Here is a 26694-nt window from a genome sequence, read left to right on the forward strand (position 1 = left end):
AAAACCTGCTTGTGAAAGGCAGATAACTTAGCAGGAAGTCTGCAGACATCAAAGTCACATGTTAGAACAAAATGTTTCAAACAGACCTCTGGAGAGACTTTTTTTTTTACATTGCGTTGTGATGCTGATTGTATCAGGCAGTGATTAGATAAAGGTACAGGTGAAAATCCAGCATTTACACTATTTTGCATCAAACTGTCTGGAGTCAGCCAGAAGCCGATGCATGACTTACTGAGCCATCGGGTCTAAACTGGAGGACCGACTGCACTGACTCCTTCTCTCCAAGGATCCACCACTTTCAGAGGTCAGCAAAAGTTTTGTAAAACCACATTTATATGATGAGATTGGAGTTTAGAGGGAGATCTATCAAGCTATTCATTGTCCACCATATTGAAATCTCCTCCCAATATGACATTGTTTGTCGAATATTTCCGAGACAATTCTTTTCATTGATCAGGATTTATTCTGAGCAACACTGTTGTCATCAAAGACGTTACACAGATAATCCAGTGGCCTTTCCCTTGAGTTTCTAGTTTATTCTGAAAATTGTGAAATGGTAAAGCAACACCAGCAGATTTATTAGTAGCATTACACAAAATAAAAACTGTTTAAAATATGTTTTGTGATTCAGTGAAGAACTGCTCACCATCATCCCTTAAAAAGAGCAGATTTGTTTTCTTTCAAAAAAGTTTATTGTTACTTGGGACATTTTAAAAACATGGCATTTATGCAGTTTTCACAGAATCTTTTTTATTTTTCTTTAAAATACACTTTCGTTAGTTAAATTAAACTAAAAGCAGATAAGAACAAGAGTGAAACCATCACAGTTAAAAGTTGTGCAGGACCGGGGTGACTCCCTATCAAGTCCGGAGTCATCCCGTCCTTCCAAACAGTGATGGCGCCCAGCGGGGGTCCCCCCTAGTGCTCCTTCCCGCCTGCCTCACCCGGGGAGCCAGGCCGCCGCTGCCGGGACCTCCGTCCGTGAAGCTCCGGCTCCTCCGTCCACGGAGGCGCAGCCGATTCTTCTTGGTGGCTGTGTCCTCGGCGCGCCACCTGCAGGTCTTAATGTTTTTTGTTTTTTTTTTATATATTATTGTCTTATAATGATATATGTGCCTCAACCCAGTAAGACTTGATTTCTTCATGTAAGTATGACAGAATTGTAAAATCGGTCAAAGTGTTTAATAATAAAAAATAAAACAAAAAACAAAAAAACAACAACAACTAAGCCTGCTCCTGATTGGTTCAGCTGTTCATTGGTGACGTCATTATTGAATAGCATACGCAAACCCTGAATCACACGTCACCAAGTGACGTCATTGACCGCCTGGTTCAGCTGTTCATTGGTGACGTCATCCTTGAATAGCATACAAACCCTGAATCATACGTCACTGAGTGACGTCATTGACCGCCTGAACAAAGTGCTTGAATGTCGGCCCTGCCCTCATTTGGTCACTAACGATTTTCTTCGTCTTAAAGGTAAATACGTTAAAAATACTAAAGCCATTGGAGATAGGATCCTGTCTTAAATGGCGAAATGATTGTTTTATCTTGTATCGACATGCAGGATGAAATGATCATTTATAGTCCATTTTTTTATAGTCCATTTTATTTTTTAGTTTGCGATAATTTAGTAACTTTATTTTTTGTCTTAGTCGCGTCAATATTTATAAATGCAAAAAAACCAAAAAATATTCTACTTGTTGGATTCGGTTTCTGGTGTTTTCCAGTGAAGCCACAAGCAAGGCTTCACCGGAAACTGGCGCCATCTGGTGGACAACCGGTGAAGCCTTGTGGCTTCACTGGAAAACACCAGAAACCGAATGGATTCGGGTTTTTGAATCCAACAAGGCTTCATCGCCACAAGGTTTCACCGGTTGTGAACCAGATGACTCCAGTTCCCGGTGAAGCCTTGTGGCTTCTGTCTCTGTGTGATTCCAGATATTATATCTGCTCTCTTTAAGGGATGATGGTGGCTTCACTGGAAAACACCAGATGGCGCCAGAGACTGTACACCTCTGCAGGTCTACTGTTGGATTCGGGGTTTCTGTTGTTTTCCAGTGAAGCCACAAGGCTTCACCGGTGTCCACCAGATTTTTTTGTCTTCGTTGCGTCAATATTTATGAATGCAAAAAACCAAAAAATATTCTACTTGTTGGATTCGGTTCTGGTGTTTTCCAGTGAAGCCAAGCAAGGCTTCACCGGAAACTGGCGCCATCTGGTGGACAACCGGTGAAGCCTTGTGGCTTCACTGGAAAACACCAGAAACCGAATCCAACAAGTAGAATTTTTTGTTTTTTGCATTTATAAATATTGACGCGACTAAGACAAAAAATAAAGTTACTAAATTATCGCAAACTAAAAATAAAATGGACTATAAAAAAATGGACTATAAATGATCATTTCATCCTGCATGTCGATGCAAGATAAAACAATCATTTCGCCATTTAAGACAGGATCCTATCTCCAATGGCTTTAGTATTTTTAACGTATTTACCTTTAAGACGAAGAAAATCGTTAGTGACCAAATGAGGGCAGAGGGCCGACATTCAAGCACTTTGTTCAGGCGGTCAATGACGTCACTCAGTGACGTATGATTCAGGGTTTGCGTATGCTACTCAATAATGACGTCACCAATGAACAGCTGAACCAGGCGGTCAATGACGTCACTTAGTGACGTATGATTAAGAGTTTGCGTATGCTATTCAATAATGACGTCACCAATGAACAGCTGAACCAGGCGGTCAATGACGTCACTCGGTGACGTGTGATTCAGGGTTTGCGTATGCTACTCAAGGATGACGTCACCAATGAACAGCTGAACCAATCAGGAGCAGGCGACCGCCCACTGCTCAATAACTATAGTATTTGAATACTTAGTTTTTGGGGGTGTGGGGGTTGTCTTAACAAAAAAAATTGATTTTATTTATTTTCAAAGCAACACATATGAGTTAAAATAATGTAATTATACACTATAGAAGCTGTTAATAATACTTATATAACATATAATATATAATATAGTACAATTATAAATACTTCCATTTTAGGCCCTGTCACTAAGATTTACTGTAATTCTTTTTTTTATGTCATTATAACTTTTATAAACTGGTAGAATATTTGCTTCTATTTTTTAATTATTGACACAACAAAGAAAAGTCAAAGTAATAAAACGTCCGCGGAGAATCTAAATTAAACGACTGTTAAAAAAATACTTTTTTGTAGAATTAAATGTCTAGTTGTGCATATCGTCACCATTCATGGATACCACATGTCACGTGACTGTTAAAGGTTTTGTGCCCCATTCGGTTTTGTTTCCAAAGCGATGAAGTCGATTTATTCTTTATTGCGATAATTCCCTAATCCAATACATCGATTCTAAGCACGTGTGTCCCCCCACGATAAAAAGGATAAAAAAACTATAGATTTTTTCTTTTTTTAAATCCAGGTGTTCTGACCCTATTTCTGCTCGAAAATGACGTTTTTACAACCAGTGGCTGTTTGTAATAAATCTTATCAATCGACAAGATATTTTCAAACAATATGAACCGTTGCAACAAAAAGCTGACAGTTAGTTTAGGTCTGAGGTTCTTTAAAACATAATCCCATCCTGCGAGTGAGATGTTGCAATCAGTTAGAAACTGAAAATATCTTGCTTTCCATTTCTGTTGAGTCAACTGTTGCAGTTGCTCAATAGTCTCGTCTCTTCACCGTCTGAGTCTCATCTTACCGACGTGTCAGACTTTGTCATTGGAGCCATGTTTTGCAAGTCAAATGAGGCTGCTCTCTGGTCTGCTGTTACACACACACACACACACACACACACACACACACACACACACACACACACACACACACACACACACCACACACACACACACACACACACACAAACACACAGAGAGAGAGAGAGATATCTCTGGGGGGCTGAGAATTTCAGGTACGACAGGAGGGGCAAAACACCGGAGGATAAAAACGCACGCGTTCACATTTTTTTGCGTTTGCTGGTTGCAAACTCAGCATTCAAAATAAAATAAAAAAGAAGAAGTGAGAAAAGAAAACAGAGTTAAATCGAGAATCATTGGAAACAGCTCGAAACTGAAATAGGCTGTATGATCTTATTATATACAACTTAAACAGTTTTTCTTTTTGGTACAACAGTAAATTTATGTTGTTGTTTTTTTTCAATTGAGTCCAAAAGAATCTGCTTCTTTTAATAAAGCAAATGTGCAAAATCTATGTCTTCGGTTTCAAACTACAATAATTCACACTTCCATCTGAAATGATTTGCTTCATTAAAATATTGCACGTCTAGCTCATTTCTAAGCATGTTAATCCAACAACAACAACAACAAAATAAAATCAAATCAAATCAAAGTGAAGCAGATTGGGCATCCACAGAGGCAGGCAGTGTGTGTGGATGAGTGTTTGGGGCGATTTACGACCGAAGCCTCGCTGGAAAAGTGAAAGCAAAGTTTATTTTTGTGAACGAGTGTCCAAATTGCAGGTTGCCTTTCAAACCTAATGTTGTGATCGTCCCAGCAGACGTACTTGAAGCTGATGTAAATCCTCAGCTGAACCCAAAGGGGGCAACTAACCCGCATGCGCAGTACGGACCGCCGACAACAGCCCGTCTCGTCTGTGAAGTTGTGTTTCTGCTCGACAACAGATCAAGTAAAGCTCGCATTTCGACGACCACGGGGTTTCCGGTTCGTGTAAATAAAAGCACGAATGGAACAAAACAACAAAAAGCCAGACGGAGAATCTTTCTGCAGGAAGTTCATAAAAACACAACTTTGTGAGAAATGGGTTGTGCGCACCTCCATTTTTTTTTATCATACGTGTTATCTAATAGTTTCAAATGTCCCTGTTTATCAAGCATGTCCTCTGTATATTTCAGCTTTATACAAAAATAAATTGGCATTTTGAAAAAAAAAAATAAAAAAAAGCCTCATACGTATTAATCCGAAAATATTTATTGGTGGTAACAGCTGTGTTTATTTTCACTGCTCCAATTTTTTCGTGGCTTCTGCATAATTGGCTTACACTGCCATTATTATTATTATTATTATTATTATTATTATTATTATTATTATTATTATTATTTATTTATTATTATTATTATTATTATTATTATTATTATTATTATTATTATTATTATTTATTATTATTATTATTATTCCCTTTGAAAAGAAGAAAAAAATGACATACATCCACCCAGTAAGAATAAGACATTGTCTAAGTCAACTTATTTATGTTATATATTATGTTATATATTATGATACTGTATTTAGACATGAGCAAGAATAAAACTAAACATTAAAGCTGACAATAACACATCAATATGCTAATATTGGAACAAAATTGCCTCATGTTCCAATCATTATAATTTGCATTTTCTCGCTGTTGGCAGCTTGGCATAAAAGTAGATTCTCTTAAATAGCTCTATATATGTTTTGCTTTTTTTCATTCTTCCACCTATTTCATTGCCAGAATAAATTAATATCTGCCTCACATTAATCTTCAATGCAGTGTATGTTTTCCAAAGAAAAAAGAAAGAAAAAACTTAAGTTGGAATTTAATATACAGAATAGGCACATATTTTTTCCTTAAACTTTCGGTTTTATGTTTTTGTTCAGATTATGATTTTTTTTCCCACCATTTTCTATATTTCTTTTTAGCTTATTGTACCATCAATTGTCTTAAAGCAATCTTGAATTTAAAAATCTTCAACTGTATTTTGTTCGCTTAGTTTTATTTAACAATCTTCAAAAAAAAAAAAAAGAACAGGATCGACCCAACTCGTTTTATTTTGGAAAGCCTAGCGGAAGTTGCGCAGGAGCTCCGTATGCTACCTTGATGACCTCCGCGGCTTTGTTTTCACAACATACCAGACTTGGCCGAATAGGAAGTGAACCGACTTCACTTCGGAGCAACTTCTGATATCTTTTTGTCCCTCTCAACCATTTCCTTCGTCTTTGTTCGCCTCTGGGAATCTGTTGCCGACGGTTTCAGGATGGTGAAAGTGTCGTTCAATACCGCTTTGGCTCAGAAAGACGTGAAGAAAGATGCTGAAACTCTGATCCCCGAGGACGAAACGGTGAGGTTGAAAATGGCTTTTGAAGCAGAACGGAAAGAGCGAAAACTAAACTGGTTTTCAGCCTGTTGGCTGTCGTCCGAAGCGCTGCAAAGTAGTTTATGTTCATGTGTAACTTGCCGTTAAAAAAAATAAAAATAAAAATGTCGTGTTTTGCGTGGCATTAAAAACGTTTAGAAATTCGGAATTCGGCCGGACGTTACTTCCTGATTTGGCTTTTAGCGTTTTATTGGACTTCAACAGTAACGGCCATTAAAGGCACGTTTATGTCCTCGTCAGTTTTCGCTCCATTTCGTTTCGCTTCCCACTCTTTAGGTACAAGGATTTGTTGCCAAAATGAAATAAAACTCGTAATAATCTCCACGGTTGAACTCGACGTCGGCCTGGAGTTGGATTCCTGTCGGTTGAAGCGCGAGCGCAGTTGAGTTTCTTTTTCCTCGCGCTCTGTTGGGAACCAAAACTTAAATAACGCACATAACTGTTGTTTTTAAAAATTATTAAATCATAAAATGAACGAAAAATAATAGTAGGGAATAAGTTTCGCCTCTTCTACCACGTACGTTTAGGTGTTTGCGTGTGCAATTTGGCTTAAATATCGCGATATTCAAGTATTGTAAACCGCCGAGTCACCTTATTTCAGAAAAAAAAAACGTGTTATAGCGGTTTAAAACTAGAAATCTTCAACGCTCTCAAATGAGTGTATTTCAAATTGAAATATTGTCATTTTTATTGTAATGAGTTCTCTTGAGAATCTACTTTTTCAGTCCTGCTTTATCCTGTTGCAGGGTTTTGTGGAGACCTGAGGAGAATTAGATTTAGGAGTCTTGCTTCTCCTAAGCGCATTGTTAAAAGAGATTGAACTTATAACTTTATGTTGGTGGAAAGCTTTTAAAACTAGTTTTTATTATGTTAACAATTGGTACAGTAGTAGCATGCGTCCCTAACCGTATTCTGACTAAATTGCTGTCTTTACAAAGTCCATCAAAGTGGTTTCATGTGACTTTAAAATAGTAGGAGTTCCTGAAGTACTTTTAATGAATAGGACAAATGATTTAGGTATTTGAGTTCTTATGTATTGGGCCTGCATTGCTATCTTAACTGTGTCAGCACTGTAAAAGCAAACGGATAAGCAGAGGAAGTTCTTGTCATCACATCAACTCTCACTCCCTTGGACACCTCACTCTGTGTTTTGTTGTTCTATCTAATCTCCTGACAGTTTCAGAAGGGAACGCTTTCCTTTCCACAGCTGGTGAAAAACGTGTCGGCAGTAAAAACTGTGTGAGTTCTGATCGGCTTCCTGTAGTGGGCCGGGCTCACTCACATGTGAGTGCAGCTCCAGAGTGTGACAGTTTCTCCTGAGGTGTTCGTTTTTTTATTGTTTTTTTATTTTCAGATTCACGCGTTTCACCTTCCAAAAAAACACAGCGAGGAACGCCTTTTGTGATGTAATGCTTGCAAAAGAGAAATGATTCAACCTTTCAGAGCAGAGCGGGTTCTGCTGATTCGTGTTAAATCTGTTGGGGTAAAAGTTCTTCACAATTCCTTTTTCTCTGCCAAGTTGCCACCTGTTGTGAAACAAAGTTGTTGTTTTTTCTTATTCAAGCAGAGGAAGTTTTAGCTCTTTCCGTGCAAGTAGAAAGAGAGATAGAGAGAGAGACAGAGCAGAGTCTCTGTGCAGATAAACTGTTTGCTCTGTTGCAAAATCGGATATGTGCGTTTGGTACAAGTCGGAGATAAAGTGTGAGAGACGACATTTTCTGCGCCCTATGAGGCGGTTTTCCAATCTTGGTTTCAACGACGTGGCTTTGTGGATTTTGTGGCCTGCAGTCTTGTTTCGTTTTGCGAGCTCGTTCTGTGCAACCCTTATCTCGACGAGTTTAACGTTTCCTGTTTTGGGGAACGGAGTGCGTGCAAACACAGCGAGCTCTGGACTTGGCTTGGATTGTTTTGTGTCGAACTGGACAAAAAAAGAAAAAGAAAAAAAGGCTGGATCTGAAATGTGTAGCATCTTGTTATCAGCCTAATCCAACTCCTTTTATAATCATCCTAATCTTACAGAAAAACACTGCAACTGAAATGCAAAAGGCTGTTTTAAAGGATATGATGACAGTATCAAAGTGATATAAGGTGACACCAATCTGTGCTGAGCCAAACTTTAAATAACAGGCAGCAGCTCACGGCCCATATTTTTGGGAGTGGCCCGTACATGTTTTTCTTATTTATTTTCATTCATAAATGCATTTTTTGCTGACATTATGCTTCATATAAGACTCATATGAATATACTCGGGTGTTTTAAAATGTCTTAAAATTTTAAGTTACAATATTAAACCTTCCACCATCAGTTTGTATCATCGGTTCATATCCAATTGCGTATAGTTTAATCTATTAATGTAGTGTTACTTGTAGGCCTGCTATGATAACTAATTTTGCTGATCAGAAATGATCGCAGTAAGCCATAATACTGTTGTTTTGAGACCATTTTTAAATGATATAATGGTAATGGGATAAAAATGCAAGAACACATTCTGAACAATCAAGAAACTTTAAATTCTGATGGATATTTAACCCTGGAACTGGAAGACATTTTAAATATTCAGAATAAATAAACAAAACAACAAGTAAAACGAATTATGACGTTTCTGTAAACCAAATGGCCCTTCAAAAAAATGGTCTAGTTGAGACCAATGCACCATATTGAAGACTTTTCTCATCTAGATTTTGGTAGAAAGAGGAAGAGAAAAGAGAAAAATAATACATTGTGCAAATAGGAATTATTAAGCTCATTTTAATTGATTAAACTATTAAATGATTTATTGCTTATTGAGACAGCCCTAGTAATTTGCATTAGTAAAAATAATTATTTTTTTGTGAATAGGGCACCAAATGGTTTCCAGCCCAGGGGCTGACATTCTTGTAAATCTGGACCTTTTTTAATTTTTTATTTATTTTTTTCTTCTCTTTTTTTTTTTTTTTTTTTTTTTGTTGACCGTTTATTACTTGAAACGGTTTTGTCAATTGTTGGGATACATTATGATTTGAAGACTTTAACTGCTACTTAGAAATGGAAAAACAAGTTTCTTTAAGCTCCTCAACAAACAGGGAGTTTAGAGTAAATATGACCGTGCTTCTGTCAGGTTTCATTTACCATCCAGATACTTAGAGGAGCAAATTAGTTGGCCGACTCAGTTGCAAACTTTAAACATGAAAAAGCTCCAAAGAATCAGAACGTGTTCGATCATGTTAAGTGTTTCCCAGCAGGAATGATCCACTCAACAGCAGAACCTTCAATTACACATTAATGCAGGAATTTGCGGGTCATGTTTAGGGCTGGAGGATATTGGTGTATGTAGCAACAACTCCGAGACTTAGAGATAAACACACAAGTAGACAGTGTTAATTAAACCTGTCACAATAACACATTTTGCTGGACAATAAATCGTCCCCTTCCTGACTGATGTAAATGATAATATTGTCATTTTGAGACCATTTTCAAGTTAAGGTATTGATAATAGCAAAGTAACACAAGGACTGATAAACTTTTGTTTTGCAAATTAACTGCAAGTTTGTTAATTATCCAGGAACACAACCAAAAGCTTAAATAATACCACTTATGATGTCTCTGTTTGTTATTGCAACAATCAAACGGGACATGTATTTTCAAGTAAGGCGTGTATCCAACTATTGATGGGAAAATTTAGATTTCCATCTGAAATAATTTTCCTAAACAAAGTTACCCCTGCCATGCCTCTCCTACATCCTATCTGCCATTTAAGCAACAAGAGTTACTAAATATATGACTTGCATACGACCTGATAGCTTACATATTTAACTAACATTTATTGCTGTCCAAACAGTTTCTTTCCACATGCTTGTTGTTTTCAGTACATTTTATGATGGAGAATAATTTTAAATATTGCTGCAGCCCCGGTTAATTATTTAGTGAAACACATTTTAATAGAATATCTAATTCTCAAAACAATGTAGCATTAGAACTGTGCAAATTACTTCACATCAGTGAGTATCTTTCTGTAATCATTTCTTTAAGAGGAAATATATTTAACCCTTGATGTTAAAAAGCAGTTTATTATTAAGATGTACAGATTACGGCCTCTCTTTGTAACTTTTGCCTTCTTTTGTCAATTTAATGGTGTTAATAGTGCAATAAAATTGGCTAACAATACTTTTTTACCATCACTTCTATCTGTATCTTAATAAATACTTCTAAATATGGAAATAAACTACATGTTTATCATCACAAATCTGCAGAATTTGAAAAAAAAATTGAATTTGCTTCTTGTGCCTCGAGTAGCGAAGGTGCTATTGCCTAGTAACTAGTCACTCCTTTAGTGATAAAGTAATTAGGACAGACGATGACAGTACCTGCTGCAGGTTTATTTTTGTGGAAACAGTGGCTTTGTGTTTCCTTCATGGACACAATCATCGCCTTTCACTGCGGGCGTACCGACAACCAACTTTGCCTGAATGGAAAAGTTTTCTACGGCACAGGAAGCGGCTCCGCTGGTTTAACAACGCACGCCTCTCCAAAAAGGAACCAGAAAACGGAAATATTCAAATGAATCCTTTCATCGTGTCGGTTATCGTTTTACATCCTGAATAAAACCTTGAAAATAATGATAATTTTAGTTGTCTGCTTGGAAAACCGACACTCCTGCGTCGTAACATGAGCCGCCCTGAATGCCACCTTGTTTCTGTGTCACAAATCCTCTGAACTTACAGGTGCAACAGAAGGGGCTTTCTCTTTCGCTTTCCTGAGTTTCCAGTGCCAGCGTTCAGGCAGCCATTTTCATTGCTTTCTCAGCAAAATTTAGGAGTTGGAAAATGGGCGGCAAGATTCGTCAGGTGACCAGCTGAGCTGGACCGGACTGATTAGAGTGATAGACAAACACTGTAACCAGAGTACCGCAATGTAAACCGTCTGATGAGCTGGTGTGGAGTGACTCAGTGGATATGCAGCGCTCACGAGAGAAATTTTTAACATTTTCCTCTCTTTCTCTGCTTGTTGAACTCCACTGTAGTCTCTCATTCATCAGCTATTCTCTACAAACTTGAAAACTTCAACAAACGATTTGGGTAAAATATTTAAACGGGAGTATTGTTTTAGGGTGTTTGCACACCTGATAGTCCGTATCAAACTCACTTCTATTGAGGCTGAAATCACACTGGCAGAAACCACAAAGGAAAAGGCGACAGGAAGTAGTTGGAGTATGATGGCCTATCATGGTTTTTAATGACTTATTGCATGAACAAACTAATTCACTTGTGATTTCCTATTTCATGGAAATATTGCAATTGTAAAATTGCACTGTTCAACATTACCTGAATATTGACTAAATTTTGCGCACATTTGTCATAAAAACACAGCTGCTAAGTGCAGCTTCCTTCTTCGCAAAATATTAACAAAAATGGAGTGGTGGCAAATTTTAACAGTTGCAGGATTTATTTTTTCATCTTTGGTGAAAGACCCTAAAATATTTCTCCTTCTAGCGCTAGACTCACATGTTTGTTTTGGTTGTATTTACCCAGAATGCCCTGTGCTACAGTCTGCTTCCTGCTTTTGGAGTGCTCTCTAGTCCGCCTGGTGTTCACATATGTATTCAAACCGCGCCAAAGTTCACGTCAACCAAACTCAGACGAAGATTTTTTAGTTCGCTTTCTTGGAGTTCAATTGGACGTTCACACAAATGAACTGACCGGCATTCGATTGAAGCGGACCAAACAGGGCTGGTGTGAGCGCACCCTTAGCTTCTAATTGCTTCCAGGACATCCTCTGTGGTGTGTGTGATGTTGCTTAGCCTATTACAGACTCGTGAGAAGTGTCTCCAGAGGATTTCAGATTGAACATACTTACAGTGCAGGTTTTTGCCTAGTGGGTGCGTGCTGGATTAGACTCGTTGATAGCAGCTTTCCCCTTCAGACATGTCCTGCTTTATTCTCTAAAGCTTTATTGCATAATAAGTAAATTGTTACATTTAGCTTCTAAAGATATATCTGAATCAACACGTGGAGCTAAAGTTTTTAATAAACTCATGTTATTTTTTGCAACCCTAACATGAGTTCTGTAATAATTTGGCCCTCTAACGCATCTTAAAATAAGTTATTTAAAAATATGACTGCTTAGAGTGAAGATGACTGTCGGGAAACCCCAGATAGAGGGGGAAACTAACCTTTAACCAGATCAATTAAAAATCCCTTTAAAGGCAGTAGACTTTGCTCTTTGTGTTTCCTGCTTTCCCAACTAGCAGTGAATGGGCAGTTTTCAGTTGGAACTTTATCTATTCCCAGTATTGATTTATAATAGAACAGCCATTATTTCCATTTGAGTTATTTTAGTAGGTAGAAAAGCAGAGTTGAGAGTAAAATTACTTGGAGGATGTTTCCCAATAAGTGTCCCAGACCTAACTTAACCTCTAGCTGGTTTATCTTGAGGTTGACACGATGGCGCGCCACAGCTTATCCCCTCACAGGTTCACACGTCACTCTGCGCTGCGCTGCCGGTGTATCAAAGGTCTCCGCTGAGCCGACGCTCTGTTAGACAGCAGCAGCTGTAGTGTTTGAGTCGGGAGATGTAGCATCATCACCTTTCCCTGTATGGATTTCTGAAGAAATACACTAAAATCTGGATGTGGGATATGACAGTGTTGTGGTTCCAATTATTATATTTAGGTCCAAGAAAAAAATTATAGAAATTTGGAGTAATCCGAACTTCTTACTACAATGGAGTTGACAGACGTTTTCTACAACACATAAAATATTGTTGTTTAAGATACTAAAAGAAAACCGTTTCTCAACGTAGTATTTGAAATAGATTGCCCAATAAAAAAAAAAAATCTTAAATATTTTTGTTTTTAATCAAAGATGTGACTTTTCAAATGAAAAAAGATCACAAATAGATCTAGTATTTGGTAGATCTATTTTTCTCATAATTGTTGAACAATTTGAAAAATTTGTCAAATCGAAAGTTTTGTTTTCCTTCAGTGAAACTACAGCTTTGATTTCATCATAATTATACGTAGCGGCGCAATATATTGGCACTGTTATTGGAATTAACCGATGTTAGTTGCTTTTAACATATCGGTATTGGTCTGATATGAACAACCGATGTTTATCTTCATTTTGTTCATCTGTAAGGTCGTTTTTTCCAAAGGTGTCAAAATGGTAGATAATATCAGTAAATATTGTTGTGGGCCTTAACAGTACTATTACTATCAGATATTGATATATGTCCAACTTTTCATGTCCCCAATTATAAATATATAAATAGATCGTTAATGGAAGGAAAAGAACTAAAAAGTTATAAATAATACTTTGTGTAGAAAGCTTTTCAAGCCTTTTTCTACTCAGTTTTGCCAGCTTATGTGATGCGCAATAGACATTTGAGAAAGTTTCCTTTTTTGTACAACGTGTTTCGGATTGTTTCGTCCAAATTAGAACAGCTTATTTGAACTGAGGCTGATCCTGTGGTTTCCCCGCTGAGCGTAACGAGGAAAAAACGTGTTAATAAAGCCTTCTCCGTGTTGTAAAGTCCAAAGTACAGCGCCATGTAAAACTTGCTGTTATGTGGTTGTTGTTCCACTTCTTTCTGTTTGCATTTCTTGCTCCATGTCTGAAATTACAATAACCATTTCAACCCAGCTTGAGTTTTTTTGTTGCTGTTGTAGGAAAACAAAACTTACATGTCTGAGTAATTTTACGGTCTCTTCTGAACCTTTTCTAACCCTTAATATTTCAACCCAACATCGCCTGGCTCATTTTAGCAACACAAATATGACAGGGAATCGGTTCACAAGACGTTTTTCCAGTAGCGCTGCACCGATCCGATGTCGTCATCTGTATCAGTCCCGATATTGAAACAAATATCGGGGCAGATCTAGTCAGTCTAATTCTATAATTTGTGCTCTTAGCGATGTCATGCTGTATTTATTTAACAATAAGAATTTCTAATTTCACCGTGTGAACAATGAAAAGGAAGATTTGTTGCAATTTATGTTTTACATATCTGACCATGGTAGAGAATCTGTTGTTTGTGTGAGTTTGAATTTTTTTATCATTTATTTTACATTGGCTGTTTCACTCCCAATTGCACAGACTGAACAATTTAAACTTGTTGTTTGTCCAAGCTTGTGAAGCTAGCTAAATTTGTAATTCAGTAAATGTCTGTTTTTTAAAAAAAAATCAAACGGTTTAAGTCAATTCAGCACTGTCTTTCTGTATCGTATCGGCCGATTCTACCAATATCGGTATTGGTGTCAGAAGTGAAAAAAGTGGATCAGCGTGTCCCTATTTTTAAGATTATTTTTACTGAAATGTTCTCATTTATTCTAAGTAGAGCAAAACCAAATGTAAAAGAAAAAGTAATTTGTTGTTTGATGTGTTGATCTCTTGATCAACACATCAACACATCAAACAACAAATTACAATTTTGAACCAATAACAAGAAAAGTCATTTTTTCTGTTCAGATCATGACCTGATATTTTTATATCAACTTTGAAGATGAAAACCTTTGAAATTCGAATTTCCATTTGGTGGAGAGCCTATAAAAGATTTGAAGAAAGAATGCGTTAACTTGGTGTGCTATTTGCCAGAAGGCTAATCATTAGTGAAAATAGTTAGATATTGCTTTTTATGCGGCTGTTTCAGTCAGCCTTCTTACCACATCATGAAACTGCTTGTGTAGGCAGTGGAGTTTCCTTCCCTGTGCCACTTTCTGTAAACTCAAATCACCTTCTGAGCTGTTTCATTCCCGGTCAAGAGGAGTTTTTCTGGTCCACTGACCATTGCGACACCTTCACATAACGACACAAGTTTGGACCAAACACCTTGCTAGCTTCACACATGGTTTTCCAATCCTGCACTCTCTGGTTAGCATCTCAGGCATGTGGACCGCTTGAAAAGGATTACAGCCTAATCAAGGAGAGAGGGACTCAGCCACAGAGCTCTTTGGCTGCCTCCCACCGAGCGCCGCCGCCCCACTAAAACTCAAGAAGCGGGTGAGAGAGAGGTGGATTAAGGAGACAGGCAGGAACCAAGTTTGGCAGCGCTGGGGTCCAGACAGCGCAGGTTCACACGGCCGCTTCCCTCTTTTACAGCTGACGCTTAGTGCAACTTCATAAGCCGGTCATAATGGCGTCCTAATAACAAGGCTGCTTCTTAATACCTGCTACGTGAAATGAAGCCGACCGATTTCTAGTGGAAGAGGAGGATTTAACTGTTTGTAAATCACTTAAACGTTTTGTGAAGCTAATTAATCCTCACGTGGTTTCTTAAGAGTCGGGGTTATTTGGGTCCCCGCAAGCTTCTTACTCTGTATGCAGTCTGGTTGGGGGCGCACTGGCTCACAAAGGTTTGTTTGTTTTTTTTGTTTTTTGTTTTTTTCTCTCTGCGTTGGTTTTCGGCAACTGATGGTCCGACGGGATACCCCTCAGCCTCTCCTGACCGTCGCGCTGAGAGAGATAATAGTATTTGTTGCATTTTAGTCATTTTCCAAGATGACCTACTTTGGTTATTTGGGAGTGTGCAAACCTTTTTTAGCATTTTCCTCTGAAATTTTGGTATCAACAAAGTACTGATCTAATCCTCTAACCAGTCCTTCTTGGAAGCAGCGTAGCCTGCTGGCTTGCAGAGTTGAGGGTTTAGAGTTTCTTCTGTTTGTGTCGGTGCGCTGAAATTAAGCTGTTCTGGACACCGATATTCGGCCATCGACACAGAAAATGCAACCTTTTGCTTGGTGGAAGAAATATTTTGAGCCACTTAGCTCTATTTCTATATATGGTCATAGTCGTAGACAGATAGAGAGGTGCCTTTAAAATAAATCCTTAGCTTTTAGTTATATAAAAAAATTTAAACATAAGGAATTTATATTTTAGTACAGATTTTGTAGAATTACTATAAAAATATAAATATATATAGTTTTATGTTTATTTCATATGTATTTCTTGGCCTTTTTATGATGCTAATTAATTATTGATTTAAAATACATTCAGACTGTTTTCTAAATCGATACTGTTATACCTATACAGTAATGTTTACAGACCTGCTAACAATCCAGAATTTAGTTGTTTATTGTCTTACAAGCCACACTAAGATGTCTCCTTCAGTGCAAACAAAAAAAAACAGGTAACACTTGTCGTTTCTTAACATCTAGTGGCTTTTCTGACTGTTGTACAACTTCTTTATTTCAAAAAACATAGGGAACTAGGAACTCATGCTGGTGCTGACGCATCGGTGCAAGTGTTCCTCTATCTGCTTCACTAAAACAGACACTTCATTTCTCTAAAATTGTCTGACACACATAACGATGTTGACTTTGAGATGTGAAAGCTTTTTATATCACCCCAGTGTATGAGAATCCTGGCGGGCCACCAGGTTTTACTTGCATCCACCAGACTTTATTTTGTTTGTATTGGCTTTTCTAAGACTTTTTAGTCGGTGTTTATGGATTGTTCATTATGTCAATCAATAAAACAGAATCACCTAGTGATATTTTCAAATTTTCTGTCAACTTCAACGATTTTTTTAACTGCAGCAAAATGTGAACATTGAAATTTTATTCACATTGAAAATACAAACTAATAATAACACTTAGTCATAGCATTTTAAAATATTAACTATTGCAATAACTAGTATTGTTACAATGTTCAGACCACATTTTAGATTCTTTACCTTCTAAAATGTTTTATGTTGCTTCAAACAAGTGGCAGCGAACCTATGACAAACTTAGTTTGAATGCATGTAACCTATAAGTAATTAGCCAATGCTAATAATAATTTGCGATTTTGTGAACCCTAAATGCAGTGTTTTACACTATTTTCTTTCATTTTTTCTCATTTACCAGCACTGTTGGTAAATGCAATAATAAAGAAAATAAAAAACTGAATAAAATCATTCAATAATTGTAAAAAATTGTACAAATGAAGTGTTCTTTGTAAAACTTCTGTTTAAATCATCAAAATCAAGCAGAATTATTTTAAAATGGGATAATGAGAGTGGTTCATTTTTCCACATACCTCATGTTAGAGCTCTATGCCAAACCACCAAATTAGGAATTTAATAATAATAGCAATCATTCTGACGAATACAAGCTCAACCAGACATTACTGGAAGTGTAGAAGTACCAAACATAAGCACCTCAGTGTGCGCTGTGAGTCAACGTTATATCTTTACACCTGTCTTTCTGATTACATCACGGTGTGACGTGTTCATAGGTCATTTCAGCTTCCTCAGACTGAGCTGCGTGTACAGATACCTTAACAAAGATGTTTGTGATACAAATAGGACAGCTTAGAAAGGTCTGCCATTTAACTAATCTAATAACTAGTTTAAAAAGATGAGCCATCTCCTTCCTTTCTGTTCTGTAGAATCAATGAGGCATAAACATAGATTTCCTGCCTTGTTTAGAAACTGTTTGCGTATAACATCAAGTATCTACTGCTTACATGGTATTTGATCAAATACCATGATCAAATTGTTAAACTAACTATGTTTAGTAGTTTTTACTTAGTTTTGATTACTGATACCATACCTAACATATTTTAAGTTATCTGTGTTTATATTCATGCTTATTTAGATTTGTAGCCTTTTTTTTGCCTATGTAATTAGTCTCCAAAGTTGAATTATCCACATAATCTTACTTTAATCTCTTTATAGCATGTAAAGCCCAAATTTGTGGTAGAAAAACTCCTTAACAGCTGAAATTAGTATCATAAGGGACAAGATGTCTCAACCAGAATCTCCCTTAATGTTGATCACGAAAGACGTTGCGTTTCCATTACACATGTGCACAGCACTTTGTTGATATTCCTGCTAATGCAAAAAAAAAAAACAAAAAAAAAACACAATTTGCCATTTCTCTGTTAAGTAAGAACATTATCCTCCTACCATTTATTGTCTCTGTGGTTTTTGGCAGCAGTAACAGCCGAGTTATTGATCACGTGATTTGTGTGATGCAAAAAAGTCATTTCTGTCACAGTTTTGCGAAGTACACTAATTTTGATACGGCCGAAAAACCACCTCAAACTTTTTTTAATCAGAAAAACGTGAATTTTTGGCGCCTTCCCATTAAGCTAATTTGTTTTTGTAATTCCAATTTGCACAATTGTACAGTCAATTGAAACGTAGTTAGAGACTCCCTAAGCCACCAAGTTAGACCAACTTCATGAAAAAAATAGTTTTCTCATGATGTCTTTCTTTTGAACATCTCTCTTATTTCATTTGCTGTTGCGTCTTTCCGATCATGTTGAATAACCCAAACGGGGCGATCAGACGACGGTGTGTAGTCACGGCTTCATTTCAAGAAGACTTTCAGATGACTGCACATACTGTTCCTCCTGCGTGAGGCATCGTATACTTGAATGTGCAGACAGAAGTGTGTGGTAATGAGGGCGTGTGAGTTGCGCTTGTGAAATTCTCGTCCGAAGGCCTGTCGGGTCTTGTTGGAGAAGTTTTACGAAGAGGTGGTGAAACAGGAAAATCAGAGCGTCTGCATCCAGAGGCAACTCTCAGAAACTTCCTGACATGTGGAAGGCCTGCTTATTTTTTAACTCCCACTTAGGGCTAAATAAAGATTGAAATAGAGGTAAAAATCAGCTTGACGTATCATAACCACACATTTAAGTATGTTTTTTTTTTTTTTTTTTACCTTTTACATGGAAAACAGTTTTCAAGTATTTAGTAAGCATAACTTGCTTCCACTCCACTCCCTACATGTGTGGGCCCTCTCTAATAAAATCAGCCTTTAATCTTTAATCTGCCAAGCCTGTATAAACCTACACATAAAACTGAACCTCCTGATTAAAAGAAGACTCACAGCAGCTGGTTTAGAGAGATACCAGTTAACACCAAGCTGAAAAGTACTCAAATGGATGTTTTATTTTTCGACAAAATCTCTCCGTTGTAGTTTTTTGCTCGTCGGACTTGTTTCTGTAGCATGAATGGGAGTGGCTGGATGTCTGTAATGAACGCCGTTTGGAATAGGCTCTTTCGTGCCTCGCTGGTGAAAACATTTGGGAAGCCATTTGACAAAAACCACCTGTTCAGAAACGCTGCTTCAGAACTGAGTCATTTTCTCATTCGGGTTCCTCTTTTTATTCTTTTTTAGTGTTAGTTCCTTTTTTCCAGCCTCAACGTCAAGGCCCTCCTCAGCGGCTTTCCAGCCTGTCAAAACTGACCACCTATTATGCAAAGGTCCTCTTTGCCCCAAAACAACTTTTCTTCGGTTCCTCTTTTTCCCAGCAGTTGCTCTGCTCCTCTTATCGGTGTCCAGGAAGAGTCATTGTTTTTCTTTTTGAATTTCCTGTATGCTGAAGGGAAGGCCTGAAAGTGCTGACCGTCCATCTGTGTTTTTTCTCATGAATGAGGCATTTTGTGCCAACGTCGGTTCAGCGGGACAGCAAACTTTCTGAATACGAAGGCGCACGTCATACTGGTCGGGTTATAAATTGGAAAGTCTTCTAATAATTGTATGAAATTGTACAAGTGGAACTAACATGCTCTGTTAGTTCCACTTTGCAATTATGCACTGCTTTTGTCCATTGTGGATTTTCTAATACAAAAACATAGGAAGTGCTTAAGATTGAATGAATTCTTTTGGGATAACAGCAACACAATGGCTACATAAAACAAAACAAAAAAAGTACCCATTTGTTATATTTTCACTCTTACTTTGTGTTGATAGGAGAAACATGGCATTGTGTCCTTGAAGTCAAGTCTGTGTAGAACATTTTACTAACAAGGGCAATTCAGAGTGACTTACATAACCATTTATGAAACAAAGAATTTAGTCAAATACCATGATCAAATTGTTAAGCACGTCAAATGTATTAATTAATGTTCCAGTTATTAGGAATCAAAAGCAGGCGGGTTTTTAACCTTAGTTCAATGGAACTTGAATTTTTTGGTACTTCCAGATTTGTGGTGCATGGAAGCTGAATTTTTATTTTTTTTAAAGAAAAAAAATTTCAGTCTTTTGGGAAATGTTTTCTTTAACAAAAACATAAATACATGAATAAAAAGATAGCTAAGCAAAAAATTGACTTTGAAAGTTAAGACAGTTTGATGCTTTCCTTCCTGTTCCTGCTTCGTGCCGCCTGTCGCAGTCTGTGGGAACAACAGCAGGAAATGTTGGTGTCCCTGAGCTGCACTGGGTGGTACTGCTGTAAACAGACGACATGGCTGCAAAGTAAAACTAAAGCGTTTAGTTTTACTTTCAAGTTGTGTCAAATCAAAAGCGGAATAACAGATTTTTACTATTTCTCAACTTGTAGACTTGGACTTTGGCTTTTCTTGGAAGAGCCTGTTGTTTTCTCAAGCTTGTTTTCTTTTGATGGGGGTTTACACAAGACTGCAAGATCTGACATAGTTTAGCTCACGCAAACAGGAAGCAAGGCTGGGCACATTAGGTGGTTTTGAATTAACTACTTGCACTTTTATACAGATACGTATGCCTGCTTTCAGGCTTGATGCTTTGATTTTGCAAAGTGAGGTTGAGAAATGGTACTCATCTGTTTCTCGTTTCACTGTGTCTTTTGTTTGTGTGTGTGTGTGTGTGTGGGGGGGGGGATTCTCCCTCAATCTCCATGTCTGCTTGTGGTCTGCTTTGTGATGAGTCACGCTACCCTCTGTGTTCTTGTAAAGAGAAGTGAAACCTTCATCTGATCTAATAATAAAAAATAAAGGTGTTTGTTTTTTTGCACAAAGACCCACTTTGGCCTTCCGTCACACCCAGGCCTCTGGTCGACTTTGTCTGGAGGCTTTCCAGACTTCCTGTTTGTGGTCAAGCTCTGATCTTTTCTATTCCCAGATCATCAGCTACCTGAAAGCTGGCAAAGACTTGAAATATCATCAACATTTGAAGACATCAAAATTTAACCAGGAATGGACACTGCAAAATATCCCTTTTCAAAAACAAGGGGGAAAACAGTACAAAAATAGAGTATAATGTTCTTAAAATAAGAAAACTTATCTGCCAACAGAACAAGAAAATTTATCTTACCAAGATTTTCCAAAACAAGAAAAAAAAATACCTAACCAAGATGAATCTACAAATATCTTAAAATTAGTGTGTTTTTACTTAAAACAAGCCAATTTTACTTGAACAAAAAAGATATATTATTTTATGAAAAATATTCTCAAATCTCTTGGTGAGAAAAAGGATCTTGTTAGAAAAAAAAAACAAGCATAAATCTCCTTAATTTAAGATATTTAATCTTACTAAGTTTTTTGCAGTGTACCTTTTTAGAGTGTTTTTCAAGTAAAACTTTCAAATAGTGTAATACCTATGGAGGGCCAGATCCACTTTTTTCACTTCTGATACCGATATCTGAGGTTTAGTATTGGCGGTTACTGATCTGATACAAAAAACACTTAAAACGTTTTTTTTTTGTTTGTTTGTTTTTTTCCCGCAGACATAAATGTACTTAATTACATTTTTTGTGACAACTCTCCATCAATACAGCACACATAAATACACCAGCTTGGTCAAACATGCAAAAACAACTTTGATTTGTTCAGTCAGTACAATCAACCATATAATAGCCAGTTGTAAAATAAACAATAGACTGACCGGTAACTCTTTATTTGATGGGTTGAGCATAAGACTGATATGACTCTGTTATACTGACATAACAATATAATATAAAGAAGTCATTGTGTTAATGGGGAAGCTAGCAACAGGCCCAGTGTGCTGCCGTCAACCAATCCCTGACAGCCTCTCTTCTCTCTCTCCTGCAGGATGCCGAGGCAGCTCTGGTGGTCCGTCGCCAATCTCAAACCTGGTGCTGGTGCATGTGTCTGGGGCTGGCCCTCATGCTGTCCGGGGTGGTGGTGGCAGGAGCCTACCTCTACCGCTACTACATCCTGGAGGTGAACACAAGTCATTATAGCGCTGCGGAAGTATCTCAAGTGAGGAAACAAAAAGATGTGGGATATTAGGTATTTTAGACAGAGTCATGTGTCTTTTCTTCACCACACAAGGTTTCCATAGAGTTTAGATGTTAGATCTAGTCATTGCTATATATCCTTGCTGGCTCTGGCGTCTTTATTTCCAGCGGTCATTGGGCGAGAGGTGGGGCGACACAAAGACACACAAACACACCCTAATGGCAATTTAGAGAGACCAATTAGCAGCCATGTTTTTGGTCTGAGGGATGAAGCCCGAGTGCCCAAAGAAAACGCCACGTAGGCTCAGGGTCGAAATGCCAACTCCATGAAGAAAGAAGCCAGGTCGGGATTCCAACCCAACATCAACAAAACACCAATGTGTGAATATGCAGGCAGACAGAAGGACTGAGTGACGAAACGACAACGATATCTGTTGGGATAGACACACGATCAACATTGACAGAAAACACTTCAAATAAGATGTTCTATAGTTTCACATTCAGAGCCGAACAACAATCTGGGGGAATGTAGGCGAAGGAAAGGTTTAGCCACTCAACCTTCCACTGCTGGCTAGGAAAGGTGGGTGACATCAACTAACTCACTCACTCTTTTGTTGGCTAGCAACAACGTGCTATGTTTATAGTATAGGCCTGGAATGCCAGCAAGATCATGTACTTGTGGAAATTTCACACAACACACGAACAACATGTTTGCACGTTTAATAGGCGTCCAAATACTATACACCATGAATGTGTAAACAATGCAAAAAGTATGTGTTAACAGCACGTCAGCAAACTGTAAAATATGTGATGTTCTGTTTCAAAAGCGCATCTTGAACTAGAAACATTTTTATCCTGATGTGAACCCTAGACTGATGGACATGGACTGCACAAGCACACTTAGTGTTTACACAATCATCCTCTGTTTATGTGTCAAAAATCTCAATATGTTTCTATAAATGTTCTTCTTTTTTTTTCCCCTTACCAAAGCCGGAAGACGAGGTCTTCTTCTGTGGTGTGAATTACCACGAGGAGGACTACATGGTCCCTGATGAGGAGGTTTGTGAAAAATTTATTTTCTCAATATTCACATGTCCTGAAGGTATTTAGTTTTTTTTTCCTTTAGAAATAACTTTAAAAATTAGCTGCCAGGCAAGGCTTATTTCAAAGCGACCATGTTGAGTCCTGTACCGGTGTGGTTCCGCAGGCGGAGATGCCAAACAGGAACTTCCAGCGACTGCTGGAAGAGAAGATCAGGGTGCTGGAGCGGGAGCAGGTGGAGTTCATCAATGTGCCCGTGCCAGACTTCGAAGACGGAGACCCCGCTGATATCGTCCACGACTTTCAGAGGGTGAGGAACCTCACAACTCTGAGAGAACAGAACATTTGACAGAGGAGTGCTTAACGTGCCGTTTTTTTTTTCATTGTTTTTTTTTTTTACCTCTCCCAGAGGCTGACCGCTTACCTGGATCTGAACCTGAACAAATGCTACGTCATCCCACTCAACACCTCCATCGTCATGCCTCCCAGAGATCTTTTGGATCTGCTCATCAAAGTCAAGGTAGCACAAGGTTTTCCTGTGACGTAAATCCAGGCTGATTTTCTCTCAGGGAACTCGACATGTGTTTGTTGTTAGTTGCTCTGAATGAAAAACGATCTAATTTTTTGTGACATCGTAGCGTTTTCGAAACACCCTGACGTGTTGGAGCAGATATTCAGACAGCATTTTTTTCTCCCCTTAATGTAACATAAGGCCTGATGCAACATGTGCAAGTCCAAAGGAATGAATATGCCACATTATTCTTACAACACTCAAATAAAGTAATGGAAATATGTATTGCTGTTCTCCACGCACAACAAATTTAAAGGAAATGTGGCCTCCAAAAAAGAGTGGGTCCCAGAATGTAATGACTAATCTACGGCAGCTTGTTATGGCCATTGTAGATAGGAGAAGAATAAAGGGGGATCATTTTCTGAAAAAAATTTTCTTGAAAAAAAACTTTGTTTGAAAAGTCAAAACATTTGCTAGAAATAAAAACACAAATTTTGAGACCAATCTCAGAAATTTTTGAGAAAAACCCCCCAAAAATTCCGAGTTTGAAAAGTTGTAAATTTTTAGATTAATCTTAGGAATTTTTAAAAAGAAATCAAAAAAGATTTTGAGTTTGAAAAGTCAAAACATTTGCTTGAAAAAACTTCAATATTTTGAGATTAATCTCAAAATATTGAGAATATTTTTTTGTTTAAGATTGAAACATAAGAAGGAAGAATTATTAAAAAAGATAACCAGATTTCTCTGTGACAGAGATGTTTTTTTCCCCTCTGCCAGGCTGGCTCCTACCTGCCCCAGTCGTACCTGATCCACGAGGAGATGATGGTGACGGAGCGTCTTGAGAACGTCGACCAGCTTGGGTACTTCATCTACAACCTCTGCCACAACAAAGAAACCTTCAAGCTGCAGCGCAGAGACACAATTCTGGGTGTGTAGCTTTTCCATGTAACACCACAACACACACAGAACATATGAACATATAACTTCCGCATCTTAAAAATGTTCAAACTTGACAACCATACATTTGACTGTATTTTTTGGGGGGAGGGTTTAACTGTTAAGTAGAAGGAAATTATAGTTTTCAACACGGTTTTGTGAACATCGCCGCCCTCGAGTGTTCATTAGAGAGATCTGGGTCCCAGCACCAGATTGTTGTGAACAAACAAATTAATTACCAAGCGCTGTTAGATAAAAATCACTCAGAACATTCATAAAATCTCAATGTATTATCTCCTAATAACTTTTCCCACCACATTTTACAACATAAAAGCACAAAACAATTTTTAATTTCAAATTTGTTTGGTGTTCCTGCTTCTTTTCAAAATAGTTACATCTCTCAGAGATTGGATAAAAGGCATCCATCTTGCCCCCATTTTTCATTTGGATTTATGCTTGGCCTTTGACTAGGCCAGGGGTAGGCAACTCGAGGGCTGTTCTCCTGCAACTTTTAGATGTGTCTCCAATTCAACACACCTGACTCAAATAATGAGGTCATTAGCAGAACTCTGGAGAACTTGACTGCACTTCAGAGGTGATTCAGTTATTTGATTCAGCTGTGTTGGACCAGGGAGACGTCCAAGAGTTGCAGGACACCGGCCCTCGAGGACCAGGATTGCCCACCCCGAGACTAGGCCATTATAACAAGCGAATGTACTTTGAGCAGAACTATTTCTAGCGTATGTTCTTCCAATTTTTTCTCTTTTTTCACACTTTTTACTAAGAACATGGCTTCTGAAGGCAATTGTGGTATTTTTATTTAAAGGTGTTATGAAAAAGGGGTTGAATTCTGAGGGAGGTCACAGTTGTTTGTGTCCACGAAGTTTTTCCTTACACTTAACATTATTTTTGCCAGTCAGAAATCCAAAGAAAACACATTCAAATTTGCGTTTATAATATTATTAGATGTAGAGAAAATTGAAGGCCTTTGAAATACGTTTCCAAGGCGACTGCCTTTCCTTAGCAGAGGACCCAAAGTGCCGTTCACGCGACGTAACGAAGAACCTTTATTCCGTCTCACAGGTATGCAGAAGCGCGAAGCTCTCAACTGCCACAAGATTCGTCACTTCGAGAACAAGTTTGTGGTGGAAACTTTGATCTGCGAGCCTTGAGACGCCTCGACCGAAGCTCTTAAAGTCGCAGGCGCCGGGCGAGATCGTGTTCTTCATCGTCACCTATCTGTTTTTCTGTTCTGCAATAAAGAGTTTTGAGCAAGAGAGAGGAGTGAAATGTGAAGCTGTGTGGTAAATATCTACTGAATGTTAATTAAAGTAAAAGCTTATTATTTTTTCTGTTTCTTTTTCTGCTTGGGAATCATCTAGGAAGCTATGATGCTTAGCCGAAAATCCACGTATAAATGATTTTAATCAAAACGTCTGCAGTAAATAGCAACCGTTCGCTTCTATAGATATGGGTGTTGTTTGCAGTTCTTTAAGTATAAAAATAAAAACCTTCGGAAACAGGGCATCCCACTGATTGTGGTTTTCGAACCTCGACAGACTAGAGAGACTTTTTTTTAAATGTTTGCTGTAGCTAACAACATGCTGCACCGATTGTCTGGAATGCATTCTCAATGGGGGATTACAGAACCATACTTTTTTGTTGTTTTGGGGTTTTTTTAGCTCTAAAAACAACAGGCAAAAACTGGAAAGGGAAATCCAGAGGAGGAAGGGCAAGCAGGAAGCACACTTATGTTAAAGTCTTTTTCAAATGTGTTTTTTTTTTTTAAGTTTCAGTTTTGATAACTTTTTTGTTTTGTTTTATTTTTCTTGTACTAATTTGTGTATATAAGCTCTTCAATGAACTCAATAAACCAAAAAATGGATTAAAAAAAAAACCAGCAGTCTGTGTTGTCTTTCATTTACTGTTATTGATTTAATGGCGGTTTAACTATAGTTCCTCTCAGCGTCACACGCGTTTAACATGCTAAATGTTGTATGGGTGCTGACACTGGATCAGCTGTCACCGCTCCTGTCATTTGATCGCAGTGGAAATTGATTTGTGATTAAAGTACCCCTGCAACCCCACACACAGGAGGATCATGGGAAAAGAACCAGGCGTTAAGATGGAGGGGTCACCTTGAAAGTCCAGAGGACGGTTTTCACATCACACTTATATTAGAAATTAGTTTTATTTTTTATGTTTGAGACTTTAAT

The 26694-nt window shown here is 37.9% G+C and overlaps 1 protein-coding gene across 2 annotated transcripts; it reads left to right on the forward strand.

Moving 5' to 3' along the window:
• The first annotated feature begins 5854 nt into the window (after nt 1–5854).
• LOC129361224 (integral membrane protein 2B-like) lies at nt 5855–25755 on the forward strand. Of its 2 annotated transcripts, none has more exons than XM_055031969.1 (7): nt 5855–6097; nt 21842–22012; nt 22981–23049; nt 23198–23341; nt 23441–23551; nt 24320–24470; nt 25562–25755. In XM_055031969.1, the coding sequence occupies exons 1-7, from the start codon at nt 6014–6016 to the stop codon at nt 25648–25650; spliced, it is 819 nt and encodes a 272-aa protein (XP_054887944.1). In that variant the 5' UTR covers nt 5855–6013; the 3' UTR covers nt 25651–25755. The 2 variants fall into 2 exon arrangements, with proteins under 2 accessions (XP_054887944.1, XP_054887945.1); XM_055031970.1 differs by having other exon boundaries at nt 5858–6097; nt 21842–21973.
• The last annotated feature ends 939 nt before the right edge of the window (nt 25756–26694 follow it).

Source organism: Poeciliopsis prolifica, unplaced genomic scaffold, assembly GCF_027474105.1.
Source record: "Poeciliopsis prolifica strain line A6 unplaced genomic scaffold, Auburn_PproV2 SCAFFOLD007, whole genome shotgun sequence".
Taxonomy (NCBI): domain Eukaryota; kingdom Metazoa; phylum Chordata; class Actinopteri; order Cyprinodontiformes; family Poeciliidae; genus Poeciliopsis; species Poeciliopsis prolifica.